This window comes from Neofelis nebulosa, chromosome 10, assembly GCF_028018385.1.
Source record: "Neofelis nebulosa isolate mNeoNeb1 chromosome 10, mNeoNeb1.pri, whole genome shotgun sequence".
NCBI classification, from domain to species: Eukaryota; Metazoa; Chordata; class Mammalia; order Carnivora; family Felidae; genus Neofelis; species Neofelis nebulosa.
Genome location: NC_080791.1, coordinates 8,721,147 through 8,741,887, shown reverse-complemented (window position 1 = coordinate 8,741,887; position 20,741 = coordinate 8,721,147). Strand labels below are relative to the sequence as shown.

The 20,741-nt window shown below is 38.1% G+C and overlaps 1 protein-coding gene across 6 annotated transcripts in view; it reads left to right on the top strand.

Annotated features, from left to right (window-relative positions):
* ARHGAP20 (Rho GTPase activating protein 20) overlaps nt 1-20,741 on the top strand; it is a 128,446-nt gene that overhangs the window by 85,800 nt on the left and 21,905 nt on the right. For 5 of the 6 annotated variants that reach the window (XM_058686711.1, XM_058686707.1, XM_058686710.1 and 2 more), the window contains exons 4-10: nt 440-589; nt 4,212-4,313; nt 6,620-6,661; nt 7,552-7,636; nt 10,537-10,614; nt 13,154-13,220; nt 15,735-15,923. In XM_058686711.1, the coding sequence (XP_058542694.1) occupies nt 440-589; nt 4,212-4,313; nt 6,620-6,661; nt 7,552-7,636; nt 10,537-10,614; nt 13,154-13,220; nt 15,735-15,923 (713 nt within the window). The remainder of the gene's footprint in view (nt 1-439; nt 590-4,211; nt 4,314-6,619; nt 6,662-7,551; nt 7,637-10,536; nt 10,615-13,153; nt 13,221-15,734; nt 15,924-20,741) is intronic. The other variant, XM_058686708.1, reaches the window with a different exon arrangement.

Below are 20,741 nucleotides of genomic sequence, written 5' to 3'. Positions count from 1 at the left end.
CTCTCTCTTAAGGTGAAAATTTTATAAATATTTTAATAAGTAATGTGTATTTTAACCTTTTGTTCATCCACTCAAATCTTTTTGGAAGTAAGGAAGTTATAATCAGTGCATTAATTTTTTAGTACAGCAGTAAATTTAAAATTAGATTTTTGATCCAAATGTAATGCTCAACTTAGAAAAAAAATATAGTTTATGGCCGTTTGCTGCCCATAAATGCAGGCATAAGGACTAATACAACACATGTTTCCAGAGCCTTTGGGGTCCCAGGTAACCAGCCATCTTACAGTCTCCTGCTGTAGGCACTGAAGTCACAAACAGTGAATAAGACACTCTTTGCCTATGATTAGTGGAAACTGTCCTCTTGTCACAAGTACAAGAGCTCTCATAAAATTTAGGAAACAAAACAACAAGAAGTCCTGTGTGGTTTTTATCTTTCTAGATATAACAACAACTTTAAGATAAAAAATAAAATTAAATTAAGTGACATGTGGACAGCAAGCTGTGTGGACGAAGTGGGAGAAGGCAACACCAATGCCCTGAAATCGTTTGTCTTGGGCTGGCCCACGGTGAACTTCGTGGCCACTTTCAGGTAAGAACCATAGCGTCTCCTGTATTTACATGTTAAATGCAGTCAACTAGGTAATTTCTAGGATGAAAAAGAAAAAGTTAATTCAATTTTGTTCTATTGATTTTTCAAAGGGAAATATTTTATTCTGATTTATTCTGAAGTCATCTTTTGACATGCCCCCAATAAAGACACTCGTATGCCTTGTGTTTCTCCCCAAGAGCTTCTTATTAAAAATATGTGGAGAGTAATGGTAAATAGTGAGAACACTGGAGTCCTCTATCTTGGTTTGACCAGTGATTTTTAGAGGGGCTCTGCTGAAAGACCTCGGGGCTGGGGGAGAGGAATAGAGGCTCACGCAGAGACCACACTCTCCAACCTCCCCTTTGCTCATGTTCAGGTATTGTTTTACATAGTGAGCTTTTGACTTGATCTTTTCAACCCACTGAAATAGACTTTTACTGAAAAATTGTATAGAATCGTCCAGTTAAGCTTGAATAACTTTTATACTCCCAGATTTTCTAACAAAATAGTTTTTAATGATAGAAATAAAATTAATGTTGTGAAATAATGGGCGTACCTGAACTGTACAATCAGGTTCTGATTTGGCATAGAGATGTGACAATCAAAAATGAATTCATGACCCAAGAAGTAAAAGTTAGTTTCCTAAGACTCACCCTGTGACTGGGATGGGGATGGAGAATGTATAAATAGAGAATCTTTGTACTCTTAACCCTAACGTGCCACATTGGCACTTCTCAGGTCCAGGTGAGCATACCATACCTCACACCAGTGATTTCGAACAGCTGCACCCTCACGCCCGGTATTTGTTTTACACTTAAAGAATTGGGCTCATCACATGCACACGTTTTTCTCTTGGTCTCTTCTCTCCCCTCTACCACCAGACATGTCAGGTATCATCCTAAAGCCAGATAACTCAAAATTTCCAAGCTGTTAATCTTCTAATAAAAAACAGGCATGTCATTAAGTTCTATTATGCATTATTGGCCTACCACAAGATTTTAAGAACTTACTTGGAAGAAACGTGTGTATATCATTGTCTGCATATCTTCTTTTCCATGACAGATTTCTCTAGATAGTATCATTTTCCGTTGCCTAATCTCCTTAGAGTTACAGGTGAAAGGAAGGGATTTCTAGAGAGGGACAAGACTATATGAGGTGTTTAATTAAGAGGTTTTTATGAAACTTGTTATAAGAAGAAGCACAGATGTATAAACAAGTTTTACGTATGTTGTATTCTTCAAAAAGTATAGTACCTTACCCAGAAAGATTAAGGTTAACATGACTAATGATGTCATGTGCCCCTCGATAGAATGTGATGAGAAGAGCAGGTCACCGTTGTATTATCCTCGTCAAAACCCATAGTCCCAGTCCAAGCATGAGATGAACATCAAACAAGCCCAGATTGAAGGATATTCTGTAGGTTAAGCTGACCAGCACTCCTCCAGATTATCACAGCAAAAAACAAAAACAAACCAAAAAAAAACAAAGCAGGAAAAGACCTAGAAACTGTCATAGACCAGTCACTAAGGAGATGTGATAACTAAATGCAATGTGTTATCCTGGTTTGGGTCCCAGAACAGAAAAAGGACATTAATGGAAAAACTGGTAAAATCTGAATAGTCAAGAACTTAGTTAATAGTAACGTACCAGTAATGGTTTCTTAGTTTGACAAGTGTGCCATGATAATATAAGAGGATAACTTTAGGAAACTGAAACTGGTGAGAGGTATACAAGGACCCTCTGTACTATCGTAGCAACTTTTCTGAAAGTCTAAACTTATTTTAAGTTTAAAATAGTATTTAAAATTTTAAAAAGTTGTGTTGACGAGTTCTGTCCCTGATACAGCAGACAGAGTGAGGTCTTAATAGACTGACCACCATACAGATAACAACTCTAAACTCTCAATAAAATACAGACAACAACCACCTAAAGGGTCTGGAAAGTGAACAAAAGTTGGCAGATTTTGGAGAGGAATTGAAACTTGGAAGGAGGCACCAGCATTGGGTGAGTTTCCTATGTTTAAGGCATTGGCCTAAGGGCAGGCTACAGTCCTGTCATGGTGCAGGGCAACTAAACTGACAGAAACCCCCAGTCTTTCTGGCTGAACAACCAGAATAAGAGCCTGAGTCAGCCACAGCCACAAGATCGTGAGGGAAGGAGTCTCAAAAAGGGTGGTATCAGAGAAGGGAAGGCTCAGATTTTGCAGACAGACTCTACCCAAGTCTCTGACTGATTGCTGAACCAACATGCATGGAAGAGACTCAAAACAGCTTGAATCTGAGGATCAAAGAATGGAACCAAGGTTCTGTTCACCACAAGTAAGATAGAATTTGCAGCTTCAGTGTAATCATGTTAGTTACCTGTTAATAACAAAAACACCAATACTCTTTTGCAAATATAACAGCACTCAGAGTCTCTAAAACAAAATATTCATAATGTCTAGAATACAGTATAAAATTTCTTGACATACAAAGAATCAGAAAAGGGAAAAGATAACCAATAGAGGCCAATCCTGAGATGATCCATATGTTGGAATTACCCAAAAAGAACTTTAAAGCAACCTTTATATTGTGCTCTCTAGGTAAAAGGAAAAAAGCCAAGTGAAATGAATGAAAAGATTTCTCAACAGCAAAAGAGAAAATATAAAAAAGAGCCAAATTAAAATTTTAGAACTGAAAACCGCAATATCTTAAATTAATAGTTACAGAATAGAAATGAAAGGGGAAAGAGTCAGTGAATTTGAGGATACATTGATACAAATTGTCCAATGTGCAGAACAGAGAAAACAAAGACATTTTTTAATGAAAAATGCACCAGAAACTTGTTAGAAAATACCAGAAGATATAATACACATGTAATTGGAACTCCGGAAAAGGAGAGAAGGGAAATGGGACCGAACAAATAGTTGAAGAAATAATGGTTTGGAAACATTCCAAATTTTGTGAAAGATACAAATGTACAGAATCATTGAACCCCAAACAGGAATATGAAGGGAATTTCACTTAGTTATGTTATATAGACAAACTGCTATAAACCAAAGATGAGAGGAAATCTTAATAGCAGCCAGAGAAAAACAGCACATTACATTTAGGGGAGCAGTGATTTGCACCACTGTGGTTTTTTCATCAGAAACTTGGGCAATTTCAGAAGACAGTGGAATGGAAATGGAAAACTCTCAAACTAGAATACTATGTCCAGCAAAAATATCCTTCAGAAATGAAGGTAAAATAGAGATTTTTTTTAACTCTAAAAATTTATTCCAGCAGAACTTTGTTCCAAAAAAAAAAAAAAAAAAATGCTGACAGAAGTTTTTCAGCCCGAAGTGAAATGATATTGGAGGGAAGCTTGGATCTTTAGGAAGGGTTGAAGAATGCCAGAAATGGTATATATCAAATAAATATTAAGAAAAATCTAGGTCATGATCAGTTTAAAATACCATCAGGCTAGCAGCTCAAGAAGCAGTCTCTCCTAGCCAGTCACTATAATGTCTGTAAAGAAACCAAAAGGTAAAGACTGTTGGTTTTGAAATCTAGGACTGACAACTGCCAGAATCAGTGAGGAATTCCCAGTTGTGTCAAGTTAGGGGAAGAGCCAACACTGAACTTTTCATGCTTTACCTTAGGAGACAGAGTACATCATCACATCTCAAAAAAGACCAGAAGGAATTTCATATCTCTTGTACCCTGATCCTCAAACCTAGGATCTATATCCACCAGAAAAACAGGTACCGTGCCTTGATATTACAGATAACTACACAGTAATGAGAACATTATTCAAAAGACACAGGAAGTACTTAAATCTGACATGGATCTATCTGTCAGAAGAATCAGAGGAAGAATATTTTAACTTAAGCACCTAGTATGGATCTCAGTCTACAAACTCAGGTAGTCAAGAAAAGCCTGTTTATTTATAGATCAAATTAAAACTCACCCTGAGCCTCCATTTGCCAGACTGTTAGGAAATCAAATTTTCTTCTTTACTGGAACCCTGTTTTCTTAGAGTAGAACCAGAATGCAGGAGGTTTCTGTGATGTCTTCCAAACAGATGAAAGGTTTTGACCTTTGGTCTGTTGTGGTCACTGCTGACATTATCTTTTTCTGTGCCCAGAGTCGCCCTTTACATTCAGAGATGCTCTGACTCCTTGCCGCGTGTGGGATGCAGCTGTTTTCATGGATATAAAAACTTAGGAACAGGCCTCCCCAGTTACTGCCAGCAGTCATTTCCTGTGGGGTCTTTCTCTTTCCTGAGGCACCTCAACCAAATAACATCCGGGTCCCTGTGCACTCTCAAGGATAACAGAGTCTGTCCCCTCCCAAACTTGAGAGAATCTGTCCAGGCTGCCCTGCCATTTCTCCTTCTCTAAGATATAATTCTTTTCTCCTCTTCTTGCTCTTATCACATAAGCTTAGGTGTTTGTGAAACTCTGAGATAACTTTGTTCTTATTTCTGTAGAAGTGCCAGAGATTAAAAATCACTGAAGAAAGAGAAGGTCTGGATTCTTACACAGGCTAGGGGAAGGGGAAAACACAGGAATGCTATATAAATCAATCTCAGGGAGTTAACTTGCACACTTCATAAACTGTTCATTTTTGAAATAATTCATGCTGTATATTCAAACAATGGAACGCAATACAGCAGTGAGAATGAATGTTCTAAGAACAGTAATATACCTAAGTCTCATAAACATAATGTGGAAGGAAAGAAGCCAGACACAAAATAGTACATATTGTTTGGTTACATTTATAATAGAGAAAACAAAACTATCCAGTTCTGTTAGAAGTTAGCCGCACACAGAGTCTTCCCGAGGTTTCGTAATCTGAATTTCAATCACACAGGTGTGTTCACTTTGTAAAAAATTTTCAAGCTGTACACTTAAGCATTATATAGTTTTTTCTGTGCCTTTCACGTCAATAAAAAATTAAAAGTTAACAAAAAATACTAAGTGTTTTAAAGGGGCAGTTTTCTTTAACTGCTTTGAAAAAAGTTCACAGGTCTAAGGAAAACTCACCTGTTTTTCAACACGGTTTTTTGTAAATAAGTCTAAGATTTGACACAAATGAACGTAGAAAATGTTCTGTTTAAGAAAGGTGAATACATCAAAAGGTTGTAAAGAATTGTGGAAGATGGGAATTGTATGGTCAGTGGTAAAAGAGATGTCATACACTTTCTGATAACTGATCTTAGGAGGTTGCGGGTGGAGAAAATTGCTAAGCAACAGAGTTAGAAACAAATTACAAATATTTGTTAAGTGTATTTTTCTGGAACAGAAGAACTAGGGTTTCCAAGTTTGTTAAGAAGATTAGAAATATGACTTTACAAGATAGTGAGTAACAAGACCATATAGAAATAAACATTGAATTATTTCTTAGCTTAAGAATTAAGCTAAGCAGTAACCTCAGAAAAATTATTAATAATGATTTAGTTGTAAACTAATTGATTTTAGAAGATTATAGTAATTAAGGAGACGTTTTATGAGAACCAGTTTGCTAAATTATGCTGTTTACATGTATAAATACTTCTTTTCCTGACAGGAAACTGGTTTCTGGCCCAAGATATGTCCATCAATATGCCAAATTTCTCTTTAATTGAGCATACTTTATATTTGTGTACCAATTAAAGCTGCAAAAACACTCTGAGACAACTAGCCCCATTTTATAGATGTGGAAACAAGCTTAGAGATGAGAAGTGTTTTGCTCGTGATCAGATAGCTTGTGTATGTTTTTGACCAGCCAGGTGTTTGGATTCCAGATCATATTAGAGTTATACTTGCAAAAAAGCCATAAAGTGGAAAGTGGCCCTGTCTTGGATCTACTCAAGAGGTTTTAGTAAAAGTGAACTCGATCGTATAGTTTTTCCTGGTGGGGATTTTCCAGCTGAGGACTCCCCAGAACCAGCTCTGTCAGAGTTGTGGGAGTATGTGGCTGCCCCAGCGACAGGCCACTGATAGTTCGTCTGGAACAACAGTCTCAGATATGTTAGCATAAATGTGTTGTGTGTTTAATTTTTCTCTCCTATTTTCTTTGATTGCAGTTCTCCAGAACAAAAGGACAAATGGCTCTCTCTCCTTCAGAGGTATTGTTTCCATGTGCATATTTTTAATCTTTAACTTGTAGTTAAAAGAATTAAATTCTTCTCCACAGAGATATACCCCAAGCTATTCCCCTTTTTCTTAGTAGAAATTATTCATTTGTCCTCAAAATAAACTATTGTGTGAACTGTACACCAGCTACTACTTACTGTAAATAATGTTCTCTTCATTACATGTATTCCTTATTTCCTAGGAGGGAGAACTGAGGTCTGGTTAGATCATTCTAGACAGAAATTAGTCCATAATCTCTCGCATCTCCCGAGCCTACCATTTGGAGCTAACAGTTTCCTCAAAGCGTGTATTAAGTTTCCAAATATGGAGGGTTTTCTGAGCACCTCAGAACTCAATTAGGATCTCCACCTTTGAGCATACAGACGAAAAGTGGTCAACTTGAGGTTCATCTCTTATTTCTATAACCCTTCCCTCCCTTCTCCCCTCTCTGCCTTCCTAAGGGAAGATAGACACTCAACAAGAGAGCTAAATGAGAATTAAAAGGCCACTTAGTTTGGTGCAGTAAGGTATTATATATGTTACTGTACTTGTCAGTAAGATTCCGGGCCTCTCCAGAGAAGGTAGGAAAACTTGGAAGATAAAACACCACCCAGAGGTGCCTAAACCTGACTGTGCTCCTCAAACCTCAAGTGAAATAGATACCCCATTCGTTTTGTGCCTGTACCTAATGTCCTGAGAATTTTTTTAAATGATCTTTCAACCCATAATGCAATCAGATTCTGCCAAATCTTTCCATCTGTCTTTTAAAAAATAGCATATAAGTATACTGAAAATATTAGCAAAATAGATTGATTTTAAGCTAAGCCATTAGCGAAATCCATCTGACTCAGTGTTGTTTTGGGTTGTCGTTGCTTTTGATTAGGTACATCAATCTAGAGAAAGAGAAGGACTACCCGAAGACTATTCCCCTCAAAATCTTCGCCAAGGACGTTGGGAATTGTGCCTACGTAAGTGTTTCTAAGCCAGAAAATTAAATTCCAGCTCCCTGCATAAAGCAGAGCACTGTGGATAAAAACAGAGACAGGCAAGCAGATAGACAGGCTATGTTTGTGCTATGGAAGGTAGACGTTTAGAAGTACCGTTGTGGGGAAAATGCATTTTTCTGGGTATATGTATGTCTTTGTATATGTGAAAAGTAAACCCTAGAGAAAGAGAAGCCAGAGAAATTCCTATTCACAACAGTGTTTAACATTTACACTTGGAAAGAATATTGGTTGTCAGATGTCTCTTTCCTCCCTCTGGCATTAATGTTTCTCTGGATCCTTTCAGTAGCAGCTGCAGCAGCTTGTGGTAAAGCCATTTCCACAAGGATGTATTTCCTATTAGTATTAAGCAATTTTTTCTAACCTGTCACTTCTTAAGTGGAAGGTGGTTTGAGTTTTTCATTCTCTGAGTTTTTAGGGATTGAATCCATTGGCTTAATAAATGTATGAGCTGGGAGAGATGACATTTTTAAGGGATCAGCATGTTCCTACCCCACAGTTTTTATCATATTGGTCAAATAAAAATTAAGTCTACTTATCCCTCGTTATTATGTAGAATTTGATGACTAAAAATAGAGAATAAATGCCAAGATGTTATCAACAACGAATAAAATGGACACTTGTGGATATTTTTATGACACTGTGCATTGCCATACTTCACAACAACTCTACATCACACTGGAAAAGGATGTAGTACAAAATAGTTATGCTTTGGCCAAAGGCCAAAGTTATGCAAATGTTCTGACTTGAGTGCCAGATGTCACTGCTTGAGGGAAATACTCAAATTTTTATGGTGTGAAACACAGAGATCTACTATAGCAAAGTAGCAAAAAACAAACAAAAACCCACCTTCTGCCGGTCTTGATTTAATTGTTGTGGCAATTGGTTACATTTAGGATTTTCATGGAAAATCCCCTGCAATTTTTTTTTTTAACATTTTCAGTATATGGAAAGCATGTATTTGACAAAGGACCAGAGTCCCACTCTTTTTTGGAAGAAAAGACAGGAGATGTCAGGTTGGGTGCTCTGTGTTTATCAACGGTACCCTGGTTAACTCAACAATGATATGACACACTATCCTTTGCTCTCTGAAGTTGCTTCATGGCAAGAGTCTCCTCTCAGGGAGGCCCGGCTTCCAGAAAGAGTGATTGCCACCAAAATAGGCATGCGTGTATGGAAGACATTCTTTATCCTCGCCCTTTAGTTATACACAACCGGTCAGTGAATTCTGCTAACGTGGGGGGGAGAAAAATCCTCATTTTCATTTTTGTCTGGTTTTTTTATTTGTTTATTAGCCAGAGAGGACTATCTGCCGAAATTCATTTGTTTTGTCTGCCACAAAGGCATGCCAGGGAAAACACACATCTTACAATTACTGGGTTTTTTTTTTTATAATTACTGTTTTGAACATATGTCTAATATTAAGAAAAATCATTATCTTAGAAACCAGGTACATTGGGAGATAGTATTACAGGATAGATTGTTCACTTTACAAAAGACTTCATGAGAGAATTTCTTTAAAATTTAATTTAAGGATGGGTTTTTGGACTGAAAATTTTTAAAGGCAGATGCCGTTCATGAAATTATATCTCAGGTTAAAGCCCAGTTTGTAAAACATCTGTTCCACTCCGGTAGAAGACAGACACTGGGATTGGTGCTCAAAGCCCTGCCTGTTGGGTTCTCAGACACTTTTGCATAATCCTTGGAGTTACAAGGAGCACAATTTGAAATCAATTAGCAAACAACTTTAAGAGGCAGTTTGTCATGTTGAGTAATTGGCTCATAGAGAAAAAAAAATACTGTAATGGAAGGATAAGTGGTGAGTTGTCAGTGGATTTCACTTTAGCATTATTTTTATATCATTTTAATTTTTATGGGATTTTGTTTCCATTTATACTACTTATTTGTACCGTTTAAGCCCTATGGGGGACACAGCCCTCATTGCTGATTCATCTGATAATTATAACACATAAATCCTATGTGCATAGTAAATATTTCTTTTTTGCTAGCATAGCGTTGTCCTATATTTAAGTGTCTTGGAATTCTATGAACTCTATATAGATATCTCAAAATCTTGTTAATCCCTTTTCTGTTTGCTGCAAACTTTCTTTCTATTTTTAAGTAGTAACTTCTAAATGTAATTTAGCACAGAGCTATTCCGGATATCCTCTTCAGCAGCAGAGTTGATAACAGAATTGAGCTTTGTGAAATTTTCAGTTCTAGACCCACTGGTTTTAAGGCCTCTGCAGATTTCACCATTGGAAATCCCAGTAGCCACAGTGTTTGACATATAGAAGGTGCTTCAAAGAATAGTGGTTTTAAAAATTCTAAACTTGAAATGTCTTTGTGTAGCCAGTTTTTATTCTGATTTTACCTCCACTTTTTGCCACGTGGAGAAAATGACAGCGGGACCCACACCGTGTCAAACCCGCACTGCGGAGCCCACGCTCAGGACGCAGCGCGAAGTGGCGCAGCGCTCTCCCTTCTTCGTGACGGGTTGTGTGAGGGACGCGATGCGTCGACCAACCTGTCTAGGTCCTTTTTTGTGGCTGGGAGGGTAGTCCATCTACTGTCTCTCATATGTCGTTAATCTTTTTCTTTCTTGTTTAAGGCCTTCTGTTTGGTGAGCCCCGTATTCCTTATATTAAGAGAAATAGGTGTTTTATCAAAAGCCATAATATATAATGGAATGAAAGTAAATGAATATCAAGGGTTTGTTTTCTACTTAAGTCATGTGCTTTACGCCGTCAACACTTGAAATCGAGAGATGCCTTTGGGTAATCATTTCACAGTACTTATTTGTTCACCTGATTTAATGCCCTTTATTTATAACTATATTTCTCATTTCTTTTTTTTTTCTGCAGTCTAAAACTATAACAGTAAGGAATTCAGATACAGCAAATGAAGTTATCAACATGTCACTACCAATGCTAGGGATAACTGTAAGTTACTCTCCTACATACTCTTAGTGAAAAGCAAACTTTTTATTCTTTAGGTTCATATAAATATTGTCCCTTCATCATAAGACAGCTGATTACTGGTAATACCAAATTCATGTTTTGTCCCCCCCAAAATGGAGGAAATAAGGACAGGAAAGCCTTAATATTAGATGCTCCTCTTATACTGCCGTTGTAAAACTTACCTGAGCTGGAAAGCATAGTAAGATTAGACTGTACTGGTAGAATGATAATAATATGTTTTTATTGTATATGCTGTATACACATTCAGTTGGGGAGTTTTCTTGGTATAAGATTCTAATGAGTAAGTTCTAACCTCCTTCACATGTACGTGTCTCTCTACAACTGTTCTTCTCTTCTCTCCTTTCCTGGTTCTTCTCCTCTACCTCATTATTCTATTATCCCAAGATTCCATCAGTCTTAGGATGGTGAATTCTGAAGGATTTGCTCTGTAGTAGAATTTATACATGAAGAACACATAGCTAGAATCAATGTTCACTGACTGCAGATCCAGAAGATGAGTTGGCTGGTACCTCTAATGAATTGGTAAATTGAAAAACAAGCTTTGAGAGGGGCGTTAAGGAGGACACTTGTTGGGATGAGCACTGCATGTTGTAGTAAGGGGATGAAGCACTGACTTCTACTCCTGAAATCATTATTGCACTTTATGCTAACTAACTTGGATGTAAATTTAAATAAATAAATAAATAAATAAATAAATAAATAAATAAATAAATAAATAAATAAATAACTTTTAAAAACAACAACAAGCTTTGAATCAGATCCTGGATTTAAAGAGCTTTAGTGTGCATCCCGCATCTCCCTCCATTTTACTTTTAGCTTCTGCTTTTTTCTGTTTTGCGGGGCAAAGGTGAGTTTTTGAAATTTAATTAATGGAGAAGATTGGCGTGTTTGAGGATGAGGTAGGGAGAACACTGGAAAATCCTCGTCCTCTCCGCCCTGCCAGTGTGTAGACCGCATACCGTGGGCCTTGTGTTAACGGGAGTGACTTTCAGAGGGACGGACACTAGAGGAAGCACTTGAACAACACCACTTCTTGAGTAAGATTGTCTACGAACATGAAAGCGCGGTGTTACTGTGCTGCAACATGCCAAACGTCTTAGATGTGTCACAGTCTTCTAAGCTGCATTTCAGTTCACTTGGACACAGTGCTATCCTACGCCCCTAGGCACTCAGAGAAATCACAATTTAGGGTAAGAGATCTCATTTATTTTAGTCACATTTAATAATATACTTAAGATATGATTAGATTTAAGTGCACTGGGTAAAGCTGGCGCCTCTGCATTGATTTTTAAGCTCATGTGTTTATATCTTGGAATAGTTTAAGGGAAGGGAAAGGAGACTGATTAGTGACAGGATTCATTTTACTTATGCTTTTCCTTTGAGAAAAGTAATCCATGTCCTGAGACCAAAAATATTCCTATTCATTATAATTAGGAATGGAGGCTATTTGGTTATGCTCTTCTAATGGGTTATTGCATATTTTCAGATACTACAAAAAAAAATAAAGGATTTTTATCAGATTGCCTGCTGTCCCTATTTGCAATAAAATTTTTTAAGTTGAGAATGGGGAAGGAAGTGACAAATAGGGTAGAGGAGGGGGCCAGAAGTAATTCTCCACATCCAGGACCCTCTATTATAAGGTCAGAACGTTGATTTTTAATCCAAAGATAAAGGCAAGAATATTGAATATTGCCAGTCTCTTCTAGCTTCATTTAGAACATTGGTCCTTTATCCTGTCCTGGAGGATGCAGCAAAGTCTATTGAATTTGGTATTATTTCTTTCAAGTGAGATTTTTAGTATTGCTGGGCTATAATTCTGCCTGTGAACAATTTCATTGTGTTCTATGACTGGGCCTATTCTCTAGAATTCTTGTCCTTTCTGTATCCAGGACTGGACTTGCCCAAAATAAAACCAGTGTAGACTGTGCCAGCCACCTATCTCCTCAAAGCCTCTTGGTCATTCTTCTTCTGCTCAGAAACTGCTGAGCTAATACAGTCAGCCCTTGAGATTTCACTTTTTCATCACAGACAGCATTGTTGTGGCTTTCTGGATAACGAGGATGTCTTTGCAGGGGCATGTTGGAGATTAAGTCCAGTATTTTCTGAGAAGTCCAGAGGCATGGCAGAAGTCAGGACTAATGAAGAGATCAGCCTTTTAGAAAACTAGGACATTTCTTTCTGCTTTGTAAAGGGGCTTATAATTTTACATTCTGTGGGCTACCCATAACCATAAGGGCCTTCTTCCATTGCAGTCTATGGATCCCTGGTCATCACTAGGAAGAGAGGACAGGACTGCTGAGTCCTCTGCCAGGGATGAGACAGGAATATGGATTGTAGGAATTAGCATTGCCATCTTCAAAAACTGTATTCACCCCCATGAACTTGAACAGCATTTATATTGTCCCCATTTTTTCTCCAGACATAAAAATCCACCCCCAAAATATGTCCTTATTCAGTTACCAAACGTGACAGAATTATTGTTAATATTTTTATCTCCAAGGGCTCTGAGAGAGACTACCAGCTTTGGGTCAATTCTGGCAAAGAAGAGGCACCATACCCACTTATTGGTAAGTTTCTTCAAATATCTAAGATAGGATTGTGTTTTAATTGTAATTCTAAGTGTCTATGAGAACTAGTCATGGAGTCCTGAATTTAAGTGCCATCAAATATTATATCTCATATAATATTTATTCATTCATTCAGTAAATACCTATCAACCATTTCCTAAGGGCTAGGCAAATAATGTCTCTTCACTCAAGCAGTTAATGGTGTAGGTGAGAAGAGAAATGTAAATTTCTCTTTCTGTTTTTTTTTTTTACTTTACAAACACCTATTTTGCAAACCTTTTTAAAATTTTTTCCATGAGAAAACAACATGTATTGGTATTCCTTTTCCCTATATATATATATTTTTTTTTATTTTATTTTTTTTCCTATATATATTTTTCATCTTCAGTTCTTGAATTTCCTGTTCCCTTTCCTCCCTACTACATTGCCTCTGTGGAAGACCATCTGTAATCCAGTCATGCCTCTTAGTTGATCAGTGAGTATTCAACACCTGCCCTAGGCATCCTAAAGAAAAGGAGATTAATCCATTTAGAGTCCTAAAAATATTCACTGACTTGTAAGCAAGCTACTACTTCAGTACTTTGCTACTTCTCTAGACAGATTTTCCAGCATTTGTTCTGAGGAATTATTGGAAGTGAATAGGTTACATCTCACCTTGTTTAAACCATTTAGCTAAAAAAAAAATACTTCTTTTTTGTTTGTTTGTTTTGGGTGTTTTGTTTCTGTTTGCGTTTGTTTGCTTTGAGGAGGAGAGCGAGGGAAGGACAGAGAGAGAGGAAGAGAGAGAATCTTACAACCCTGAGGTCATGACTCGAGCCAGAATCAAGAGTCAGATGCTTAACCACTGAGCCACGCAGGCACCCCCGCTAAAAATGCTTCTTGATCAGTAAGGTCACCCAGGGTGGTTTAACAGAAATAGAGCAAATAAGGGACGGGACAGTATCTGTAACAGATGTTGAGATGATAACAGTAATAAGTATAAGGATATAATGATTTCTGCCAATAAAAAAAAAATGCTTACCAGCTGCCAGAAAGTGTGCAGAGCATATTATATGCATTATCTCATGTAATCCTTTCATTTACCTGGGTGATAACTGCTTTCTAATTCAGGATGTTTCAAGTGATCTGAATAATCTAAAACCAACATATTCTCAGACTTAAAGTAAAGCAACCTGTCATACACATAGCTGAGGATAAAATTGACTGCATTTGTTTTCTTTTTTAATGGTGTCATTTTTGTAAAAATCAGCAATGAGGTTGCGATTAAAAATCAAATAATTGTTTTAATAAAATCTATTGATTAAAACTATTCGGATGGTAGCTTTCAGGCTTAAAACAGCTTCAAGCTTGATTGCTAACTCGCACTAAATAAATAAATAAATAACCAACCAACCAACCAACCATGGGACACGATTTAGCAGCGATTCTCCATTGTATATTTCAGTGTGCCTTGGAAACTTCGGTTGTAGTGTAGCTGCTGGCTACTCGTTTTTTGGCCTTAATCCATGGAAGCAGCTGTAGAGCTTGATATCATTGGAACATTGGTATTACATGCCTCTGCTGGATGGACAGGGAAGAGGTCACAGGGTGACATCCAGTGATAAATTAGAAATAGAAGAGAACTTATTCTCTGTACTTAAAAAAAAAATAAAAATTAAAAAAGGCAGATCTACAGCACAGTGGAACTTGAAGGTTTCAGTGAAGGAAATGCAACCACCGAGAAGACTAAAGAGCAATCAGATGTCCAGGATTTAGTTTGTGTTTGCCATTTCCTCTTTGAATCCTGTTTCTCTGTTTCTAATACCCCGCAGTCTTCCTTCTGATTATTGCCTGTGAACACTACCCTCAGAGGGCAGCAGTGGGAGGAAAGCATAAATCGCACAAACCAGTCTTAATGCTCTGAAGTAACTCTCATTATATAAGTAGTAAGAAGTGATGAAATGTCTTTTTCAGACAGACAATCTTGTGTTGAATAACAGTGATGCTTGAAATAGATAGTCCTTTGCTCTTACTATTTGAATAATATTAACCATTAAAGTTTACTTATTTGATCCTTATCGCTGTGTGATTTTTTAATCCATGGATTTAAGGGTGAGAGATGTCAAGGATTTACTGAGGATTTACAGATACGGTTCGTGTTGAAGGAAAACTAGAATACCTTTAAATATTCTCAGAAGCGAACATAGGAAAAGGCAACATCATGCAACTCACAAGCTAATCTGTGCATTCCAAAGAAGATATTCTTTTAAGATTCTTTTCCCTTTGCTTTTTTTTTCTCACCTCCCCCCCCCCGCCCCCCGCCCCCAACCACCTGCTTAAAACTACTTTGATAGGGCCACCTGCATTATGCTGTGGTCTCCAAGCGTAAGAGCGTGCATAGTGATCATTCAGTCCACAAAAGGATTCTTTATTCCCGAAGTCCCAGGAGCAAACTGCAGTGCGTTGTAGTATGTGGCGCACATGTCCCTGGTGCCCGTCAGCCTGAAGTCTACATTGAGATTTTTCTCTGTGTAGGGCATGAATATCCCTATGGAATTAAAATGAGCCATCTTCGGGACACTGTGCTCCTGACACAGGGATCGAAGGACAGCAGCACGCCGTCCGGCCTCCAGGAGTCCTTCCTCATGGAGCAGCTGCCCCGAGAGCTGCAGTGCCAGTTCATCCTGAAGCCCAGCCGCCTGGCCGCAGCCCAGCAGCTGAGCGGTGAGTTGCTTCTCCTCCTTCGCGGAGCCTGTTCTGAGCAAAAGTTTTTATTCTTGAAAAAAAGTCAGTACAAAGGTAGAGATCCAAACTTCCAGCCAGATGAGGTATTTTTTTTTTCTTTTGAATTTGCTAAGTGTTTTGAAGGGAAAGATGGAGTTTTAGAAGATAATTTTATAAATCAGCAGTAGGCGTGTACTCAGCAGTTAGCAGAACAGGCTGTTCCTTCTGTCTTCACTGTGCTTTTCCCCTTTAACCTTCTGCTCGCTGCAGCGTCAGAGGCCGCGGGCAGTGGCTCAGGTCCTCACTGCCTTCTTTGTACTGTAACACATCGCCCTGTGTGGTGCCCCTAACTGGTCACATGATAAGAGGGAATCCGTCAGTGATGGGGCTCAGGAGACTGTGGATCTTGCTGTAGATAAGTATGTGAAGACTAAGGTGATCTGCATGGGAATCTCTCCCTAGTCTGCTAATCTAATCTGCATTCCCTGTCAACGTAGCCATCTCTTTCACTCACCCCATAATACTTTAGAATGATAAAAGTGATCTTGAACACATGAGGCCCGTTACTTACCCGAAACCATGTTTGAGCTTTAAGCCCTCAGTCTGAAAGCTAGGTTGTATGGGAAATAGAAGAAAATGTATGATACAGAAAGTGTGAGTGGGTGAGCAGAAAGTTGGTGCCGAATTTCCCTAGACACCTTTGTCCCTTTGAACCAGCTGGGGGATCGGGTGAACACGGCGACTCTTCTGTGTGCATTCCCCCACACAGGCACGTGCCCCCTGTCCCTCTGTGGTGGTGACCAACCTCAGACTTTATACTCCACTGAAGCCCTCCATCGGGGGCTGCGCCATCTTGCCAGCACAGCTGTAAAAGCCTAACGTTGCGTGTGCGCCGACCACCTTCCCTCCTAGGATGGTAAATTGAGCTTTGGGGACTCCAAGGCTGTTTCCTCACATCTTTGGGCCATTTTGAAGGGGTATCATAGAGATGTCATAGTTTTCCATCCACTAAAACGTGAGCTCCGTGAAGGCAGGTATTGTGGTCTGTTTTGTTATTCTCAGCACCTGGAACAGCGCTTGACATACCTACAAGTAAGTGCTCAATAAATATTTGTTGGTCTTTAAAGATGCAAAAGGAATGTCACCTCTATAAGCTGAGAAGAATATTTCGCTCTTCTACCTTAATTCTCAGGTTTTTCAAAATTATTTCTCTGTGTCCCTTGTCACTTTCATTTTAATTAGTTTGACCAATAATCAGGAGTCAAAAATCCTAAGGGTTTTACCCAATTTTGCCAACGACTTGCTTAATTAAATTGTAGGCACTCTGTGCTTATTAATCCTCTGTTTCTCCTAATTGGAAGTTAGGATAATTGTGGCTACAGCTATAAGAGGATCAGAGATGGAGTACCATAATGGTAGACCAATGGTGCCAACAAAGCTGGGCATCAGAATCACCTGTGCAACTAAAAACTTACGGTTGAACCAGTTCTGTATTTTTTAACACATAAGATTTAGAGCTACAGATGCTTTGGAAACCACCAATTTAAATCAGGGTTCAGCAGATTTTTTCCATAAAGGGCCAGATAGTAAAGTTTGCAGGTCAACAAACAAAATTGAGGAAATTATGTAGCTACTCGTGTGACAAGAGAGAAAACAAATTGCCACCCATTTTTATTGATGATAATTAATATATAGTAATAATTGAGTACGGTTTCATGTAATACAGGTCTAGTAATGAGAAGAATTGAATTCTTTTGGAGGAATAACCTTTTGCGTAATTGGAGCACCAAGTTCATCATAATTGAATGCAAAATGTTCTGATCTGTAATGAGATTTTATATATTTTATCGTCTTTGAAAATATCTTTTCACATAGGTAGTTCCAAGTACTACTTTCATTCTACTAGCATATAATTTTAGTTGCATATATTCCCCTCTTCGAAGGCATTTGTAGAATTTTGATATTTGTCTTTGAGCATGTCACTGTAGATGAATCGCTTCCAATTGAAGATGGGGCAGAAGCTTCTCAATGGCACAGTTAAAGGATCTTGGGAATCTGGAAATTTCCTTTGCACTTGCATTGAGGTTGGTAAAATAGCACTGCAACTGTAGTTGGAGCTCAGAAAATATATCTGTTACCAATGTGTGTGAGAATGGAGATCTTGCTTCTTTAACTTCTGATAGCACAAGAAGGGGAGAAACAGCTTGACGTTACTCGTGATGAAGTGTCAGTTGTTTTCAAAATGAAACTTTCAGAAGTTTTATGTCGAAACACGTTTTTGCCTTGTAATTCATTAAGAAACATCATCCAATTTGCAGCAAAAATTAATTTCCAAAGCCAATCACTACTAGAAAAAATCTTCTCTTTCAATCTCAGCCGTGAGCTCAAATCTCACTATAAAACTTTACCCCTGGCGAGCCATTGAGCTGCTATGTGATAGCACAGGTCAGGCCAGTCAGCTTCTGTTTCTGACAGAAATTCACAGAAATGGCAATGGGTAAGTCCAGGAGAGCGAATGAAGTTTACCGTGGACTCTGCTGGTCCAGTAATCCATGATGGATGCAAATACTTCCCATGCGGTACTGCTGATGAATTATACACTGAATACCGCTGGATACTAAACACTTTACATTTTCACAAGCTTTGCAGATTTGTCAAATTACATCTTTTTTCTGGAATCTGAAGATTCCACTTGAGGTTGTACTGAATTATCATTAACTTTTCAAATTCTGTGACAGCATTCTTACCTGTAGTTGTTCCTTGCAGACTGAAACACCTCAGTCACTTCAAACGAGGCACTGACTTCTCAAATAAACAACTGAACAGTATTGGTAACATCTGCCAACTAATCAAGAACCAAGGAAAGTCGCTCAAAATAATTTGCCTTGTTTTTTAGTTTCCTATTAATGTTACTCCAAATGTTCTCAACTATGCAAGCAGCTGTTCTCACCAAAAAGGCTAATATCCTCAAGTGTAGTTTCTGTGTACACATCTCTTTGTCAGCTGGAAGCATACAAAATTTAAGCAGCTGACCCCTGGTAAATGGCCTTACCTGCATCAATGAGCCGCTCAGAAACGGACTTTTTTTGGAGCCTCATTTTTGTTTTTTTTATTTTTGTAAAGAAATTCTGCAATGCTGAGATATTTCATTTAAATATTCCACATTTTTCTACTCATCACTTTCTTCTGAGATGGGAATATTGTGCTGAGTTCCTAGTGTGATTATGTCAACATATAGTATATTCTTTTACCACAGCTGTTATATCCTTGCATGATTTATTGCAATAACGCAGTCATCCATACTGCTCTGTGCCTTAAAAGCTCAACACTAGACATGACAGGTAATAAATTAAAATTTTACAGTATCATGATACCCAAGGCACTCAAAGTATTATCCACATGTAAATGTGTCATTGCAGTTCGTTGTGTTGAACAACAGTGCAAAGCATCAGTGAGAGCCCCACTGATGGCCTTTGTCACAACTACTAGGCTGCCATTGAGCCTGACGTCAGAGCAGCCATGGACAGTACATAAACGAATGAATGTAGCTGTGTTCCAGCAAGAATTTCATATAATTTTTAGGTGTCACTGAATGTTGTTGTTCTTTTGATTTTTTTCAACTTTCAAAAATGTAAAGACCTTGAAGGCTGTCCAGAAAGAGATGTAAGGCCAGATTTGGCCCATGGAGCATAGTTTGCTCCCTCATATGTGGAATTTTGTCAAGTGCGTTTTCCGCATCTACTGAAATGATGATATGACTTTAACTCTTCCTTTTGGTGATGTGGTGTACCACATTGATTGATTTGCCAATGTTGAACCATCCTTGCATCCCTGGAATAAGTCAATAATGGTGTATGATCCTTCTAATGTATTGTTGACTTTGGTTTGCTAATGATATTCTTGAGAATTTTTGCATCATGTTCGTTAAGGATATTGGCCTGCAATTTTATTTTCTTGTGTCTTTGTCTGATTTTGATATCAGAGTAGGGCTGGCCTTACAAAATGAGTTTGACAGTGTCCTTCCTCTTCTATTTTGTGAAAGAGTTTGAGAGGGATTTGTATTAATTCCTCTTTTCATACTTGGTAGAATTCACTAGTTAAGCAATTTGGTCTGGACTTCTGTTTGTAGGGAGGATTTTAATTACTGATATTATCACCTTACCAGTAACTGTCTGTTTAGATTTTATTTTTTTTCTTAATGGATTTTATTTTTATTTTTATTTTTATTTGAGAGAGGGAGAGAGAGCATGTGAGAGTGTGGAAAGGGTAGAAGGGGAGATAGAATCCCAAGCAGGCTCCATGCCCCGTGCAGAGCCCAATACAGGGCCCTATCCCACAACTGTGAAATCATGACCTGAGCCAAAATCAAGAGTCAGATGCTCAACTGACTGAGCCACCCAGGCTCCCCTGGTCTGTTTAGATTTTCTGTTTCTTCCATTATTCAGGCTTGTAAGGTTGTATGTTTCTAGAATTTTATCCATTTCTCCTAGGTTTTCCAATTTGTTGGTATGTAATTGTTCACAGTAGTCTCTCATGATCATTTGTATTTTTGTAATATCAGCTGTAAGCCTCCTATTTCATTTCCGATTTTATTTATTTGAGCCTTCTTTTTCTTGGTGAGCTAGCTTAAGATTTGTCAATTTTCTTTATCTTTTCAAAGAAGCAGCTCCTGGCTTCAGTGATTTTTCTCTTGTCATTTTAGTCTTTGTTTCATTTATTGCTGCTCTGATCTTTGCTATTTCCTTCCTTCTGATAACTTTGGGCTTTGGTTGTTCTCCTTTTTCTAGTTCCTTGAGGTGTAAGGTTAGGTGGTTTATT